The following is an 18123-nucleotide window of genomic DNA, read 5'->3' as shown; positions in this document are numbered from 1 at the left end:
TTTTGTGTGTTTGCAGAGTGAACAGACTTTCACCCAGTCACAATTTATGAGTTTTTTCATTTGTTTTGTCCCACCCCACCCAGTAAAAAGCTTTCACTTCCTGTCCAGGGAGGGGAAAAGAGGTTTGAGGAACTAGGAAATGGGTGTCCTCCATTAATTAAAAGTCCATGCAGCGAAGACATGGAAAAAAATTTGTGTGACACCTGTTGGAAATACTCAATGAAGCTTCATTCTTCTTCTTTGCAAACAACTGTTCTTCATTCTTCTTCTTCACCACCACTGCTATTTGAAAGGTGCTCTGGGAGCCAGAAGAGCAGGGCAAAAGTCTTTTAAAAAACAAAAAACAAGAGCAAACACACACACACACACAATTTTTATTAAATCATCTGTTTTGCAATTTAAAATACTCATTTTACAGCCTTAAGATATTGACTTCCCTTCTTCTTTCCATGGTTCATTTTACATTTCACAAATCCCTGCATATTTGACAAAAACTATATACCATTGTTCTGTATGTTAACATAACATAACATAACATAACATAACATAACATAACATAACGGAAGCGCTCTTTGATCTGATGTGATATAAATATTGCATTCTCCTTTTCCATCTACAAATGTTCAGCTGAAAGCGGTTCACAATAATTCGTGGTTGACATCCGTTTGTCTCAGGAGACAGTGGAAGAGTGCACCTTTTTGGGTGAAGTAAAACTGCCGGACACCTACAGCGCCTGCTGTGGCTGTAGAGTCAGATACAGGAGAAAAGTGTTTTGTCGCAGCTGGGGTTGCGCTGCTACAGACAAACCAGTGGCTCTTCTCTGTGGTTATTCCTCCTCTGGTCACTGTTATGGATGCGCAACTTGACTGGCCATCTCCAATGCTTGGAGTTTGTTTTCCCTTTCTTACACACACACTCCCCTGGATTTTCCTCCTCTCCTTTGTGGGTCCTATTGTTAGATATTTGTGAAGGAAATAAGCAGCTATCTTCTCTTTAAAAGACATCTGAAGGCAGCCCTGTTTGGGGAAGTTTTTAATATTTAATGCTGTATTGTTTTTAACACTTGATTGGAAGCCGCCCGGATGGGCGGGGTATAAACAATATATTATTATTATTATTATTATTATTATTATTATTATTATTATTATTATTATTTCCTCCTGCATCTTTTATAATAATCTTTTATGTAATCTCCATTATACCCAAAATTCACAATTAAACAACAACTGTTATTTCAACCCTACTAACGATTTCAACTGTTTCATTGGTTTTCAAGGTAAATTACAAGTTTTCCCCATTCCTTATTAAAATTTCGGTCTCCCAAAAGACGATTAATGCGATTCAGTGGAGTCACAGCAATTCAAAATGTTGTTTCCTCGGATTTAATAGGGCTTTTAATACTTCTAAGTAGACATGGCTAAGGGCTGCCCTTCATGCAAACCTAAAAAATAATAAAAATCCCCTTGGCACTCAAGTAGCATCGCTCCATCTTCTTATGGCTCGGAACGCTGCTACTACTTTTCCCGTTCTTTGGTCGGTTCTGGTGGAAGGAAGGAAGATTGTCCCTAGCGGGCACCCATACGGGAGAGCGGCGCAGCGACGGGGAACGAAGTTTGTCCCTAGCGGCGACCCGTAGACGGCACAAGGCAACAGTGAGGAAGGAGGTTTGTCCCTAGCGGGCACCCGTACAGGAGAGCGGTGCAGCGACGGGGAACGAAGCTTGTCCCTAGCGGCGACCCGTAGAGGGCACTAGGCAACCGTGGGGAAGGAGGTTTGTCCCTAGCGGGCACCCGTACAGGAAATCCCGCGGAGGGCGGGAACAGGAAGGCCCTTTCCGGCGCGAGTTCGAGCCAGCGGCCTTTCGCTCCAGCCGAGCCGGGAGGGGAGACGCCTGAGGGACGCGGTGGTGCGGGAGGCCATGTTCCGCATCGAGGGCCTGGGGCCCAAGCTGGACCCGGAGGAGCTGAAGCGGAAGATGCGCGAGGACGTCCTCTCCTCCGTGCGCACCTTCCTCATCTACGTGGTCGCGCTGCGCATCAGTGAGTGGCGGGCGGGCGGGCGAGGGGGGAGAGGCCTTGGGGGCCAGGGCCGAGGGCCTTGCGAGACCCCGCCGTGGGGACAGCGAGGGCAGGCGGAGGCAGGGCCGGCCCAAGACGGGTTGGCGCCTGCCAAAGCCTGCAGCTGCCGGTCCTAGTTTGCCTAGGGAGGGAGTTCCAAAGAGCAGCCCAGCCAAGGCCTTTTTATCATCTCACTTTCCACGCACACAAGGAGTCACAATTGGGTGCAGTTACCCACAGAGCCTAGGACTTGCCGATCAGAAGGTCGGCGGTTTGAATCCCCGCGACGGGGTGAGCTCCCGTTGCTCGGTCCCTGCTCCTGCCAACCTAGCAGTTTGGAAGCACGTCAAAGTGCAAGCAGATAAATAGGTACCGCTCCAGCGTTTCCGTTCGCTGCTCTGGTTCACCAGAAGCGGCTTAGTCATGCTGGCCACATGACTCAGAAGCTGTACGCAGGCTCCCTTGGCCAGTAAAGCAAGATGAGCGCCGCGAACTCAGAGTCGTCCGCGACTGGACTTATGGTCAGGGGTCCCTTTACCTTTTACCTACAGTGTGGGACGCTGGTGGCGCTGTGGGTTAAACCACAGAGCCTAGGGCTTGCCAATCAGAAGGTTGGCGGTTCCAATCCCCACAACAGGGTGAGCTCCCGTTGTTCTTTCCCAGCTCCTGCCAACCCAGCAGTTCGAAAGCACATCAAAGTGCAAGTAGATAAATAGGTACTGCTCCGGCGGGAAGGTAAACGGCGTCTCCGTGTGCTGCTCTGGTTCGCCGGAAGCGGCTTAGTCATGCTGGGCACATGACCTGGAAGCTGTATGCCGGCTCCCTCGGCCAATAAAGCGAGATAAGCGCTGCAACCCCAGAGTTGTCCGCGACAGGACCTAATGGTCAGGGGTACCTTTACCTTTACCTACAGTGTGCTGTAGGTAAAGGGAAGCGGGGGTGGTAGTCAGATGTACTTAAATGGAAAGGACATTTCATTCTGTGTTGTTATTATTTATTGAATTTCTATATCGCCCTATACCCAGAGGTCTCAGGCTGTTCACAGAATAAAATCAAGAAAAAAACCCACAAAATACATAATAAAAACAAAAACCCAGTAACACCCCCCCAACACACATTTTAAAAGGGCATCGGATGTAAATCAAACCAACCAAAGGCCTGGTTAAAGAGGAACGTTTTTGCCTGGTGCCTAAAGGTGTGTAATAAATTACGTGTTCCTCATAAATTGTTCCCCATAAAGTGCTGGCATACAAATGACTAGCTCCACAGCAGTGCAAGTGGAACGTCTGTGCGACCTTCTGGATGCTGCTGTTTTAAGAGAGCTCCCCTTATGACACACCACTTCTTGGAGATGAGATTTTCACTCCACCTTGTAGATCCAAGATGCGACTGAATGTAATTAATGTGGCAGATGCGTCTCCAAACTTCAAAACTCCCAAAGCTCAATTCTACAAAGAATTGCTGGAAATAATAGGAATGAAAATCACGTTAGAGCCACACACACTTAGCTTAACTCCTTTTTCTTTCTGGGTCTCTGAAGCCAGACAGTGGGCAAGACGTGATGAGAGCAGCCTTGTAGGCCAGAGATTCTCCACTGGAGCTGTAATTGTAGTATTAAGATATGAAAATTCAAAACACAAAGTTATTTTTCATCAACTCATGGTAGGTAGGTACAAATAGTGCACTTGTTTTTGCTGGGACGCGAAATGGAGATTCCATCGATACAGCAGTGAGACAAGAGAGTTGGGCAGCTGTATGTTGCTTGAAATTAATATATAGATTGAGTTGGAGAAGGGAAGAGCAAATATATTGAGAATGTCAGAATAATGGATTTTCTAGGAATGAAAATGTAATTGGTTAGATTGAGTATTCGAGGAGAGGGGGGGAGAGATGATCTAATAGGTATATAGGAATGCTTTATGGAATAACTATCAGAAGCAACCAGTGAATATTGGGAGATGCTCAAGTTTAGAACTAATGTATAGTTCAGAAGCTTCATTTGTTCCAGCATGTGGTTGATCACATTCTGTGCCAATGCACAGTTAACTTATGGAATTCACTGCTATGTGGTTATGACTACAAACCTAGGTGGCTTTAAAAATGGGTGTATGCTTCTTTCTTCAGCTCCATTCATTTTAAAGAAGCTGGAAAGCATATGAAAACAAAAGAACATAAAGGACGCACTGAATGGAAGACCCAGGCGGACAGTGGTTGCTCTCCCATTGAATGGGCTGCGAAGAAGAGGCTGTTTGCTGACAAATGCATCCAGACATTTCCTACTGAAATATTTGGAAGATTGTAGAAGAGCCGAAGAGAGAAAGCCAATAACTGTTATTTACATGTGTCAGTATGCGGTTTCTTTATGTTCGGTACAAATTTATTGTTCTTCAGAGATTATATCAACCGATTTGGGAAAATTGTTACCTGTAAACAGAGTTCTTTGGAACAGAGCTTATCTCTGAGATGTTAATGATATGGTTATCACCAGAGTATCTCATTGTATCCTGTGCAATCTCGGTGGTTAAATCTTGAATGGCTAAAATAAAATGTGGCATATGTTCTAACATGGCATTCTACAATTACAGTCATTGTAGAGGATTTTATTCCCTTTGCAAATGTCTTTTCACATATAATGCGAGGAGGATAGTAGAAGCTTAGTGTGACTAGGCAGGAATGAAGAACAGTAAGGATAATGTTCTAGGCTTTTCAAAATGCAAAGATTTAAAAACCAATTGATGCTAAGTAGTGCCAAAGTTGGATCTGACTAGTCTTCCTCTTTGCTTAATGAATCAGGATGACATTGGAAAGAAGGCAGTAGAAAATGGTGCCGAGCAGATAAGTTCATCCCCCTCATAATTATAACTTGGGATCCTGCAGTGAAGTTGACTGGCAAGTTGTTTCTGGGCAGACAAAAAGAAGCCATTTATATCAATATGAGGCTCATGAATGAGAGCTAGGGTTAGGCGCGTGACAGGGCTGGCAGCATCACTCCCCATACCACCATTGGGAACAGCCATATCACAGTGGCTTCTACGCTATTGCTTGCCGCATATGGATGGGGTCTGAGATGGCTTTTTAAAAGGATTAGACAAATTCTTGGGAGATAGGTCAATTAGCAGCCAGAATACCTAAATGGAACATCCACAGGCAGAAGAGGCATACAGTGGGACCTCGGGTTACATACGCTTCAGGTTACAGACTCCGCTAACCCAGAAATAGTGCTTCAGGTTAAGAACTTTGCTTCAGGATGAGAACAGAAATTGTGCTCTGGCGGCACGGCAGCAGCAGAAGACCCCATTAGCTAAAGTGGTGCTTCAGGTTAAGAGTTTCAGGTTAAGAACGGACCTCCAGAACGAATTAAGTACTTAACCCGAGGTACCTCTACTTTAAAAGGGCACCTGGTTCTTGGGAGACAGTTCTCGTCTTGGTGCAATTCTACAAGGCAATCCTTGAAACTATTAACAGGCTGGCAATCTTATTAGTGAGTCTTCCTTTCCCCATATCAAATAGTCAGCGATACCAGATTTACTATAAGTGAGTTAAAAATCAGTGATGTACCAGAGTGTCAATTGCTCTCCTTGACTGCAAAAAGAAATTGCTGCGTGTTTCTGTGTATGAAAGTAGCCACCAGGTGTCAGCAGCCAGTGGCTTTTTCTTTGCAAAAATCTAGCATGGCTGTTTTTAAATAGCTGTTTCAGCTGTCGGTCATGCAGATTAGTGTAGATTTCTTTGATCAGGAATGAATCCTCTCTTTTGAGGCGTTGGAAGGAGAGAAATCACAGATTTGCTAGAAAATTGCGCCTTGTAAGCAATCACTATCTTGGGAAGGAAAGCTATGCCTACATTTCTCATGCAGACTAATGCTGAGAATGAAAAATGTCTTCTGTTTAAGCATCTGAAGCTGCTATTTTGGCCCACAAGTGCTACCAGAATGACTGAATTTGCCTGAAAGTTTCTGGCAGTGCCACAGCACAATCCTATGCTTACGTGGAAGTACGCTCCATGGAATTCAATGGGACTTATTCCTAGTTAAGATTATGTAGGATTACATTTTTTCTTTTTTGCCGGACCTGCTCTTCTGCCTTGCTTAAACGATAGGTTAAAGGCATAGGAGTATGGACAATGAGGGCAAAGGTCACAATCCTTTTCTTATTTAAAGATTAAGCAAAGACAACTGACAGTGTACTGCCAGAAGTCAAGACAACAACAAATAGTCCTTCTTTAGTCCTTCAGCTCTCTATATTGGACAAACAGGCCAAACCTTACGCCAAAGAATAAACGGACATAAATCTGACATCAAGAATCACAAAACAGAGAAACCAGTAGGAGAACACTTCAATCTCCCAGGACATTCTATACAAGATCTCAAAGTAGCTGTTTTACTACAAAGGAATTTCAGAAATAGACTGGAAAGAGAAGCTGCTGAATTGCAACTCATTACCAAACTTAAAACCATGGAGAGACCTGGTCTGAACAAAGACATTGGATTCTTATCTCATTATACATGACTAAGCCATTTCTCACCTTCTCACCCCTTGCCTTTTCCTGTAAGACCTATTGCAGTCGTTAAGAGTCGTCAACAGGCTCATCTCAGCTATCTGCCAATCTCCCATTCCCACCACCCTCCTGAGTAATACCCCTCCCCACCTTCTCACTATATTGAAGGATCTGGCAACTTCTGTTTCAGTGTATCTGAAGAAGTGTGCATGCACACGAAAGCTCATACCAAGAACTAACTTAGTTGGTCTTTAAGGTGCTACTGGAAGGAATTTTTTTATTTTGACTATGGCAGACCAACACGGCTGCCTATCTGTAACTGAGTCCTTCTTTGGGATAACTTTCAAAGATACAAGTATTATAGTTCTACTGTTGAGATTTGTCTTTTATAGTAAATTGCAGTGAGAAGCCAGTGAGACAAGGAGAGGGTGCTCGGGTGCTATGCTAGAACTACATCTGAGCGGCAGTGCAAAAGGAGAAAAAATTAAGAGTGTAAAAAAAACCCCATGCTTTTATTGAGCATTTATTACATCATTCACTACATGCCCAGTATTAATCAGACACTCTAAGAAAAAGGTGTGCAAATTGCACCATTAATTAATAAGAATATCAAAATGGTATCTTCTAGTCTTCAGCAAGTTAAGAAAGCAAATCACTATTCCATGGGTTTCTAGTCTGCTTGGCTCTGATTCCCTCAGAGGTAGTCAGATCACTTCATCCTAGAAGGAAGGGATGGAGGGGAAAAGACAATTATTGGGTGAGATCATCTGGTGATGCATTAAGACTTCTAACCTCCACCCAAAGGTTGTGCAGCAAAATCCACTTTGAAAGTTAAAGGTAAAGGTAAAGGTACCCCTGCCCGAACGGGCCAGTCTTGACAGACTGTGGGGTTTGTGCGCCCATCTCACATTTATTAGCCGGGGGCCAGCGCTGTCCGAGGACACTTCCGGGTCACATGGCCAGCGTGACATCGCTGCTCTGGCGAGCCAGAGCCGCACACGGAACGCCGTTTACCTTCCCGCTGGTAAGCGGTACCTATTTATCTACTTGCCCCCGGGGGTGCTTTCGAACTGCTAGGTGGGCAGGCGCTGGGACCGAACAGCGGGAGCGCACCCCGCCGCGGGGATTCGAACCGCCGACCTTTCGATCGGCAAGCCCTAGGCGTTGAGGCTTTAGCCCACAGCGCCACCCGCGTCCCTTTCAAAGTAACTTTGAAAGTTACTTTGGCAAAATTAGAGGGCCACATTGCTATGGACATTGTAGAAAAGCAAGTACTACTATTCACTCCTCTTTTTAACCCATTTTCTGATTGCTTTCTCTCTCAGATTGTCTCCAGGCTGTCAGTATTTTGTGGTAGGGATTAACTCTGAGATTTTCTTTCAAGTGGATATGTTATGCTAGGGCCACATGGCACTTTAATTGTGCAAACCGAAAGCATCTGCATGAATCTCCTGCAAAATACTGACATGCCTGGAGGCATACCTAGAAGATGGAAGTACTCAGCGCATGACAAGAATCTTTGCTCTTGGAGAATACTACTTCCAGCAACATGATCCACTCTATTGTGGGAACAGTGCAAATAAGAAAACCGCTTTCCCTATCCTTCTGGATTTTGGAGCATTTACATTCAAAGAATAATCTCAGTGCTCGCTTGCTGACTTGTTTTGAGCCTTATTAACCCCCTCCCATTTGATAGCCTCAAAAGGCTTTCAAAGCAGCTTGCAGCGCTGTGAAAACGCAGTAGTTGCAATAAAATCACATTTAAATGACAAAGTCTGTCACCTGAAAGAACATGTCACAAAAAACCCCCAACCTGTCAGCAATAAATTGGGAAAAACCTGTCTACATGCCCACATTTCACCATGTAAAAAGCAGCTCAATAATGAACACTCCTCTCTAGGAAGGAAGTTCCACAGATGGGAGGAGAATGGAGTGCAACTGTTGTATCCAACCATTTACTTGACGGCTAAGAGGCAGAGACACTTTAAGCTGGGCTTCCTTAGCTGATCTTAAAGTACATGGGGGGGGGAGGCAGATTGAGAGATCCCTGAACCAGGTGTTATATGTCCTCAGGTGTGATGGTGCCAAACTTGTTGACACCATCTCACAACACACTTTATCCTGCAAGGGGCTTTGAAAATGGGATGATGAGCAAAATGGAATCCCTCTACGATTCCTCTTTTTAAAAAATAAATAAATAAATATTCATTTGGTTTTCCAGATTAAAGTTTTTCAATCACATATCCAACAAACAACATAAAACAAGCTTCCAAAGAATTTCCTGGACTCCCCTCCTCCCTTTTGTGGGTCCTATTGTAAATCATTTCCTCCTGCATCTTTTATAATAATCCAAATCTTTTACACCTCCATTATGTCCAAAATCCCCATTGAACTACAGGTGTTATTCCAGGGACGTCCAATTCCCAAGAGACTGCAATCTACTCCCAGAAAAAAACAAATGGAAGTGATCTACCAGTGTTTTTTTTTAGGGGGGGGGGGGAGTTCAGAGTTGTCAAGCTTTTTTTAGGGGGCAGCGTAAAGTTGTTAAGCTTTTTTTGGGGCATAATCCATCAACTTCATCTGCCATTCTTCTCTGGTTAGGACTTTATCTTCTTTCCATCTCCGGGCCAAGAATCCCTCTACAATTCCTTTTACCTGTCCTCAGTAACAACACTAAGCTACTTAAAAACGAAGCCTTTGTGTTAACCCCCAATCTTGGGGGGGGGAAAACCCTTAAATACATTGGAATGAAGCCTGATAGTAGACCAGGAATTTCATGGAGGTGAGCGTATAATTCCAAGCAGGTGAGAGAGGGAAGAGGGATGGATCTCCGAGGAAAGGAAACTCATCCATCTGCTGTACTTTATTCCACTAGCTTGTTTGGGATAAGGCTTTTCCCAAACTGGCTTGCTAACTAGTATTTACATGCTAGTTGCTGAGGAGCGATTTCCCACGTTTGGACAGAAACACTGGCTGCCAGCCTCTTAGTGCACTATTATGAAGGCTTATTTTTAAGGCTGTTCTAGAAATTCCTTGGTATTCATGCCTCTGCCTTTCTCTCCTTGAGTTGAAATTAACACTGTAAGCTCCTCCGGGCAGGAACCTTTTCGTTAAGAACATCATGTAAACCATGTACAAATCAGTGCCAACTATGACCCAAGCTGGACATATACAATGTCTCAAAATGGCACTCCTAGACTCAAAGAGCACTAGCAGCATCAACGTTACCTTGCTACTTCATGTCATCCGATGCCGGGAAATTACCCCTCTTATTTTTGCTTTGCTCTAGGACTTTAATATTCCCCTCTGCCTGTGTTTCTCCCACCATGTTTGTAGCATGGCACTGGTAAATGCCCTCGTCTTCTTTTGTCAGTGGGTTAATCTGGAAGGGAGACAGACACACAAAGAAGAAAAGGTGAACCGCAGCAACCAAAAGGGTTGGTTCATGTCTGTACAATTCATAGATTCAGAATTCATGGCAGCTGCCACAAGGGAAGACTGATGGGTTTTTCCCAGGGATATTCTGCAACACTGATGCAATAATAATGGATTTATACCGGATAGTCCACACATCATCCTGCTCTATTTGTTGTTCAGCAATGCTGCTCCACTACAATCATCATCATCATCATCATCTGGCTGAGTTTCCCCAGCCACTCTGGGCGGCTTCCAATCAAGTGTTAAAAACAATAAAACATTAAATATTAAAAACTTCCCTAAACAGGGCTGCCTTCAGATGTCTTTTAAAGAGAAGATAGCTGCTTATTTCCTTCACATCTGAAGGGAGGGCGTTCCGCAGGGTGGGTGCCACTACCGAGAAGGCCCTCTGTCTGGTTCCCTGTAACCCCACTTCTCGCAATGAGGGAATCTACTGCTGTACGGAGGGGCACTCTTGAACTATATAGTGCAATGGGAACTTACCAAAACCCAGCCTGTGCTCTCATGTTTTGAAGGACCGCCTCGGACCTGCACTGCCATGTTGACTCTGTCTCCAGGAAGTTCCTCTAAGAGCTTCACTCCCTTTGGGGATTCCGTGACCTGCAGAGTTTTAGCAAGGTGAAAACACAGTAGACGCAGGCTTTAAGCCCAGATCCGATTGTGAACCCCACCCTCCATGAAACTAAGCTTTCCCTGGGCCATAAAATGGGATGCTGTTTTTGCATTTGATGTTAGAATTCCTGCTCCATGATTGCAGTCATGGGATTGTTGTCTATCACATGACAGTGTATGTTTTGACTCCACGGAGTTGGAAGTGACAGAGACAGGATATTTGTGTCACTGTGTTCCGTGAAATGGGACTATTGTCCTTTGTTCTTTTTCTCTTTGCTGTCTGACGCTAGAGAGAGAGGGAGCCATGTTGCAGTGCTCCGTGTGTGTTGATATGTAAATAAAGTAGATTAGCCAAAATGCTGAGTTGCTGAGGTCTGTCACGCAAGCTGCGAAGACTCTGCGGATCCCTAAGTGTGCCGGTGTCTGTTGGCATCAGTCGCTGTGATGTTCGGGCTAAAGAAAGCTTTTGAAGCTCCCGAACGATTGACCAGGAGGGAGAGAACATGCCAGTCGGGCATGTATCTCTGCCAGGGTCCTACATGAGTATAGGGCTGAACTCCTGATATTTGAATCCCCTGGTTCCTATTGCTAGTATTGTAAGCAACCTAGAGTGGTGCAGTTATACCACTTCAAGCTTGTTCGGTAGAGCAGGAGACTTAATCTCAGAGAAATGGGTCTGAGCCCCATGTTGGCTAAAAGATTCCTGCACTGCAGGGGTTTGGACCAGATGATCCTTGTGGTTCCAACTCTACAGTTCTATGATTCTAAATTTGATGTAAACATCTAGGCCATCTGAACTTCTTGGTTATGAGAACAGCCTTCCTTAAGCTAGTGCCCTCCAGATGTTTTGGCAGAGGCTGATGGGAGGTGTAGTTCAAAATACCTAGAGGGCACTGGGTTGGGGGAAGGCAGTTGTAGGAAAACCAAGATCTGGGGAGGACAACAGAATAGAATCATAGAATCATAGAGCTGGAAGAGACCACAAGGGCCATCGAGTCCAACCCCCTGCCAAGCAGGAAACACCATCAGAGCACTCCTGACATATGGTTGTCAAGCCTCTGCTTCAAGACCTCCAAAGGAGGAGACTCCACCACACTCCTTGGCAGCAAATTCCACTGTCAAACAGCTCTTACTGTCAGGAAGTTCTTCCTAATGTTTAGGTGGAATCTTCTTTCTTGTAGTTTGGATCCATTGCTCCGTGTCCGCTTCTCTGGAGCAGCAGAAAACAACCTTTCTCCCTCCTCTATGTGACATCCTTTTATATATTTGAACATGGCTATCATATCACCCCTTAACCTCCTCTTCTCCAGGCTAAACATGCCCAGCTCCCTTAGCCGTTCCTCATAAGGCATCGTTTCCAGGCCTTTGACCATTTTGGTTGCCCTCCTCTGGACACGTTCCAGTTTGTCAGTGTCCTTCTTGAACTGTGGTGCCCAGAACTGGACACAGTACTCCAGGTGAGGTCTGACCAGAGCAGAATACAGTGGCACTATTACTTCCCTTGATCTAGATGCTATACTCCTATTGATGCAGCCCAGAATTGCATTGGCTTTTTTAGCCTTTTTAGTTTTTTTTTTTTTTAGCTTTTTTAGCGTATATATCAGTTTCCAGATCACTGGCTCTACCTGAAAGCAAAGCTTCATCTTCTATAATAAATTGATTTTACAAATATAAAATTATAACAGTATAACCATCCACATTTAAAGATTCCTCTGAATATCTCGACTTCCCACCTCCCCCTCCATGGGTCCTAAAATTAACCTTTTCTGCTGCATCTTTTTCAATAGTCCATATTTTCTACAACTCCATTATCTCCACAGTAATTGCTATATTACAAGTGTTATTGCAATCCTGCTAATGTTTTCATCTGCTTACAGTGGTCTCCGATATAAATTACAAATTCTCCCCATTCTTTGTTAAAGTTTTGGTCTTCTTGGTTCCTGAGCCTTCCGGTCAGTTTTGCCATTTCGGCATAGTCCCAACAGTTTAATTTGCCATTTTTCTCTGGTTGGGACTTTATCTTCTTTCCATCTCTGGGCTAGTAACATCTGTGTGGCTGTTTTTGCATACACAAAAAGTCTTTCCCTTTCCCTTGGAACATCATCTCCTACAATTCCTAATAAAAAAACCTCTTTTTTTTTAAAAAAAAATAAAAGTTAATTTGAACATTTTTTTCAACTCATTATACATCATTTCCCAAAATGACAGACACTTCAAGCATCGAACATAAGAAACAAGGCTGGCTCAGCTCTAGATCTCTACCCCACAAAACACTTGGCATCTTTCACATACCTTCTTCCAGGTGATGATGGGTGTTGGGACTGCTTTCACCTCACAAGACAGGTAGACTTGGGCTCCAGTTACATTGTGAATCCTCTTTGGGGGTACAACAATAGCGGGAGCTGGAAGAGCAGGGAGAAAGTACATGCACTTCAGAATTGGCAGTTTCGTGGGCTTGTCATATACATTGTCCTTAGGCATAATGAGTTCTCTATAGAATGGGAAGCTAGCAAAAAATTGATTGGCTACACTTTTTGTTGTGCTTAAAAGGTAAAGGGATCCCTGACCATTAGGTCCAGTCGTGGCCGACTCTGGGGTTGCGGCGCTCATCTCGCTTTATTGGCCGAGGGAGCCGGCGTACAGCTTCCGGGTCATGTGGGCAGCATGACTTAAGCCGCTTCTGGCGAACCAGAGCAACGCACGGAAACGCCGTTTACCTTCCCGCCGGAGCGGCACCTATTTATCTACTTGCGCTTTGACGTGCTTTCGAACTGCTAGGTTGGCAGGAGCAGGGACCGAGCAACAGGATCTCACCCCGTTGCGGGGATTCGAACTGCCTTCTGATTGGCAAGTCCTAGGCTCTGTGGTTTAACCCACAGCACCACCTGTGCTAATTCTTTGTGTTAAGACAGGGCAAACAAAATGCATCCATTGGCTTTAGGACTGTGTTTAGTTTGCTGCCCTGGAAAGAAAAAGTCTGTCCAGCAATTTATAGCATGCCACATTTACAAAATCTGAATGCCATAAACTGCTACTTTTATTTCATTTTGTTCATCATCCAAGCCCTCGCGGTTGTGGAGCTGAACAGAAAGGAAAAAGAAAAGAAAAAGAAAAGGCTCCGATTATCCAGTACGTGGAGCTGTCTCCCTTTCTCATAGATTCAAACTGTGTTTCCTCATACTGGACCCAGACTGCTTCTGCATAGCTTTCTTCCTGCCGCTACTGAACTGTCTGCAAATTGATTTCAGACCCTGAAAAAAAACTATTTAAAATAAAAATAAAAATGTAAATCGAGCATGAAGAGAGGGTGCATCAATTAATATTCGGGACAACCAGAACAATGATGGGAAAGGTAAAACTTTAGCTGGATTTTTCTTCATGGCTGCAAGAATATTAATTTCTAGGTATTGGAAATATTTGGAGGGTCTCTCTATAAAGGCACGGTATGAAAAGTTGTCGTTTCTAGCAGTTTCTGAGCAGCTAACCACTAAGGTGTGACAGTTTAGGGGACACATTTAAAAAGGCAAATTTTACGCCATCAGTGTAATGAGGTTGGCTTGAGATTCAGGAAAACACCTTCGCTCAACTCCTCCTCCACTTCTTGTAAGGCCTTGAGGAGACCATAAGCACCTGTTCCCTCAGTTAGACTAACCACAGTTTACCCCATACTTTGTCTTTATGTCGTGACTGGACCAATTTGTGTTAGATTCAAGTATAGCTTATTAAAGCAAGCCAAGATCAAGTTACGGTTTCTAATCCTGGCTTGTTTCAGCAGACCATCATTTTGAGCGTCTGCGCATGCGCAAACGGTGAAACCTGGAAGTAACACGCTCCTTTACTTCCGGGTCACCACGGAGCGCAACCCGAAAATGCTTATCCCAAAGCTACTTCAACCCGAGGTATGACTGTAGCACTCACAATCTGAAGCCAATAAAATTGTGGCCTTTTTTTAGCCTATTAACCTAAAATACTGGTGTCAAGTGTCTTTATTCAACCTCCGGGGAGGGGGGGAGGGGCTTGCCACGCAATGCGAAACTTATAGTTTAGTGTTGCATTTGAATTGGGCTAGTGGGTTGCAAGTATTCTGCAGTTGCAGCCAGTTGCGATGTTTTTGGCTGTCACTGAGCAGAAGAGCTTTCATTGCTGGAAGAAAAAATGTCGCGATGTCTGTGGGCCAACAAAGAGCTTTTCATTGAGTTGAAACTGGTTTGAGAGTGGGGGATCACTGTCTGTGAAGCACACACAAATGTATTTTGTGTCGCGGTTGCTTTTGATCAGGGAGGTTTTGTGATACAACGGCAAAACCTTATTAACCAGAAGTAAGAAGGGGCCGAGTTTGCATTGCATACCATCAGAAGCAAGTCCTCTTTCAACCTAGCTTCACTTCTATGAATACCTCTTGGGGGGCTGGGGGTGGCAGGGTTGCGTTTGTCTGCCAAGCCTGTGGCACAACAAAGGGAATGCAACGGTTCAGGTGTCTTCATTTCCCTACATTTCCCCTCGTTTTATTTCACGCAGAGTGTTTTGTTGGTATCTATGGCAACATTTCAGAACAACGGCAAGCCTCTTTTGTGGGGACACCCTGGCGAAATTAAGCCAATTTTCTTCCGGCTTTTACGACGCCCAGGAAGACGCGGACTCCCTGGATTCCCTCGGCATTAGGCCTTTCAGACGGCAATTATCTCAGGGGGAGACCTCTGAATCAGTCTCTGAAAGCACAATGCCAACCCTGCTAGAGTTCCCATCTATATGGAGCTCAGCTCTCCGGAATCGACATGGCGGCACGTCTTCCATGGGGCTGCTGCCATCGCACCCGCCACCCGCCACAGATGCTGGGGGAATAGAGGACATGGCAGAGGGTGCCTTCAGCTCAAGAAATAGGAAGGACACAGGGCTTCCTCCTCCGTTGGCACCTGTCCCTGGTTACACTGCTCTTGGGTGGGTGGGAGGAGACAGGCAGGCGGCCATCTGTTAGGAGCTCTCCCATCTGTAAAATTACCATTGACAAATGAATATTTGTATCAATGCTACTTAACTGAGTCTGTAAGGAGATGAAGCCTCCCATACAGAATGCAGAGTAATTCCCTTTGGATCCCAGGATTAATACCTGCTGAGTCCCTTCTGTTCCCAGATTTTAGTGTGCATGGTTTTTTGTTGTTGTTTTTTGCAGTGTGTATGTGTCTAGTGGCATAATTGTTCACACCTGCTTTGAGATGCGGTTGCCCCTCAGATGTAAATGTAACGTTTTGTGTACGTGTGTGAAAAACCTGCACCTGACGTACAGAGGGCACAATGGGATCTTGTTTTATGGTTCTTCCACGGTTTAATTGTCGGCGGTTCATCGTGCAACCCCTATCACTGCTCTTGGTTTGCTGAAAAGATCTGAAATATGCACCAAGGAGCACAATCCAGACCACCTGCAAAAATGCAAATGTCTGGGCTCTGTCTAATAATACAGTGGAACCTCGGTTCTCGAACGTAATCTGTTTCAGAAGACCGTTTGACTTCCGAAATGTTCGAAAACTGAGGTGCAAAGGGTGGTCTGCCAATTCAGTAGAGAAAATTGTGGAAAACAACAGATACACACAACGGAAGCCGTTTGACTTCCGAGGCATGTTTGAAAATGGAAGAATTTACTTCTGGGTTTTTAGCATCTGAAAACCGAAACATTCGGCAATGGAGACGTCCAAAATCTGAGGTACCACTGCAATATAGTGGACGCTCAGGTTGTGAACGTGATCCGTGCGGGAGGCATGTTCGCAACCCGCAGCGTTCACAACCTGCAGCACCGTGTCTGTCTGTGCATGTGCAGGTTGTTAGCTAAAGTGGTGCTTCAGGTTAAGAACAGTTTCAGGTTAAGAATGGACCTCCAGAACGAATTAAGTACTTAACCCGAGGTACCACTGTAATTATTATTATTATTATTATTATTATTATTATTATTATTATTTATACCCCGCCCATCTGACTGGGTTGCCCCAGCCATTCTGGTCAGCCTCCAGCACATATAAAAACATAATAAAACCTTAAACCTTAAAAAGCTTCCCCATACCAGGCTACCTTCAGATGTTTGCTAAATGTTATATAATACTCATTCCACAGGGTGGGCGCCACTACCAAGAAAGCCCTTATAAACAGGTCTTCATTTGATTTGCTTAGTCTTGCATTGCCTAGTGCTTTCTGACTTTTGGAGAGAAGATTCTGGACCAGATGGATTCAGAAAAGCATATTTATTTGTAGCTGTGGAGAGGGCAGCTTCATTCCCAGCTCTGCACACTTAACGCTTAATCCTTACGGACACGGGATGGGAAAAATCAATGACTGAGGTACAAAAAAATGGGTGGACTCCTTCAAGTATATTACAGTGCGTTTCTCTGCTTCTGAATGAAACTGTGGGCAAAACTTTTGCCATATCTTAATGCAAATTAACTGCCCATCAATTGCCCTGGGAGTTTAATCTGTGCCACCACAGGCCACCAGTTTGGGACCTTTATACACCAGGAGAAAACCTTCTTTACCCAGGCTGTTGGCCATTAAATTATCTATAGCCTGCTAAAGCTGGTGTGTGTGTGTGTGTGTGTGTGTGCACGCGCGCTGTTATTATGATTATTTTATTATTATGCTTCTTATTGTGTTATTATTAGGCTTCGTAAAATGTGTTCTTAATGTTGTACACTGTCCTGGGGTCTTTTGATAAAGGGCAGTACAGTGGTACCTCAGGTTACAGATGCTTCAGGTTACAGATTCCACTAACCCAGAAATAGTACCTCAGGTTAAGAACTTTGCTTCAGGATGAGAACAGAAATCACGTGGTAGCAGCGGGAGGCCCCATTAGCTAAAGTGGTACCTCAAGTTAAGAACAGTTTCAGGTTAAGAACGGACCTCCAGAATGAATTAAGTTCTTAACCCGAGGTACCACTGTATATAAATTGTATTAACAACAACAACCCTGATAATGTCCCTTGATTTCTTGGATGGAGGGAAGTTTGTATGTGTGCATGGGTGTAGCCAGGATTTGGGGGGGGGGGGCAGGACACCCACCTGTCATCATCCTCTGCCTGGCTCTGTCTAGCAGATTTGGAATGAAAGGTCTCAACAACAGGCTTTTGCTGTTTGTTTTTTTACAAATTTAATTATTTATTTGGTTTTTCAAATTAAAAATTTACAGAGGTATACCAAACATAAATCATAAAAACAAGATTCCAAGGAATCTCCTGGAATTCTATCCTCCCCTTTGTGGGTCCTATTATTAATTATTTCTTCCCGCATCTTTTATGATACTCTAAATCCTTGACCTCTTCCAGAATCAACCTTAAACTACAATTGATGTTCCAATCCTACTAACAAATTTAACGGTTTACAATGGACTTTAAGACATAATTTTTTCCCATTCCTTGTTAAAATTTTGCTCTTCCTGATTTCTGACTCTTCATCATTTTAGCCCTTTCAGCATAGTCCATTAACTCCATCTGCCATTCTTCTCTGGCAGGGACTTTATCTTCTTCCCATCTCTGGGCCA

At 44.3% G+C, this 18123-nt stretch overlaps 2 protein-coding genes across 2 annotated transcripts in view; one reads left to right on the top strand and one right to left on the bottom strand.

The window, feature by feature from the left end:
- Nucleotides 1-1800: 1800 nt before the first annotated feature.
- On the top strand, nt 1801-4621 carry TOMM5 (translocase of outer mitochondrial membrane 5). The gene is made up of 2 exons (XM_082205313.1): nt 1801-2039; nt 4182-4621. The coding sequence occupies exons 1-2, from the start codon at nt 1919-1921 to the stop codon at nt 4214-4216; spliced, it is 156 nt and encodes a 51-aa protein (XP_082061439.1). The 5' UTR covers nt 1801-1918; the 3' UTR covers nt 4217-4621.
- A 2427-nt stretch (nt 4622-7048) lies between these two features.
- IGFBPL1 (insulin like growth factor binding protein like 1) overlaps nt 7049-18123 on the bottom strand; it is a 40124-nt gene continuing 29049 nt past the window's right edge. Inside the window, exons 2-5 of the mRNA XM_082205196.1 lie at nt 12897-13006; nt 10476-10592; nt 9783-9936; nt 7049-7273 (exon numbers count right to left, since the gene is read on the bottom strand). Of these exons, the coding sequence (XP_082061322.1) occupies nt 9787-9936; nt 10476-10592; nt 12897-13006 (377 nt within the window). The 3' untranslated portion in view covers nt 7049-7273; nt 9783-9786. The remainder of the gene's footprint in view (nt 7274-9782; nt 9937-10475; nt 10593-12896; nt 13007-18123) is intronic.

This window comes from Podarcis vaucheri, assembly GCF_965113315.1.
Source record: "Podarcis vaucheri genome assembly, chromosome: 17".
Lineage (NCBI taxonomy): Eukaryota > Metazoa > Chordata > Lepidosauria > Squamata > Lacertidae > Podarcis > Podarcis vaucheri.
Note: the sequence above shows the minus strand (reverse complement) of the source record. Positions and strands in the feature narration are given on the sequence as shown.

What these genes read in the sequence shown, in the direction of transcription:
- TOMM5 (XM_082205313.1), top strand. Translation starts at nt 1,919, where the DNA reads ATGTTCCGCATCGAGGGCCTGGGGCCCAAGCTGGACCCGGAGGAGCTG. An exon ending in CGTGGTCGCGCTGCGCATCA is followed by an intron (nt 2,040 to 4,181) that starts GTGAGTGGCGGG and finishes TTCTTTCTTCAG; the next exon opens with CTCCATTCATTTTAAAGAAG.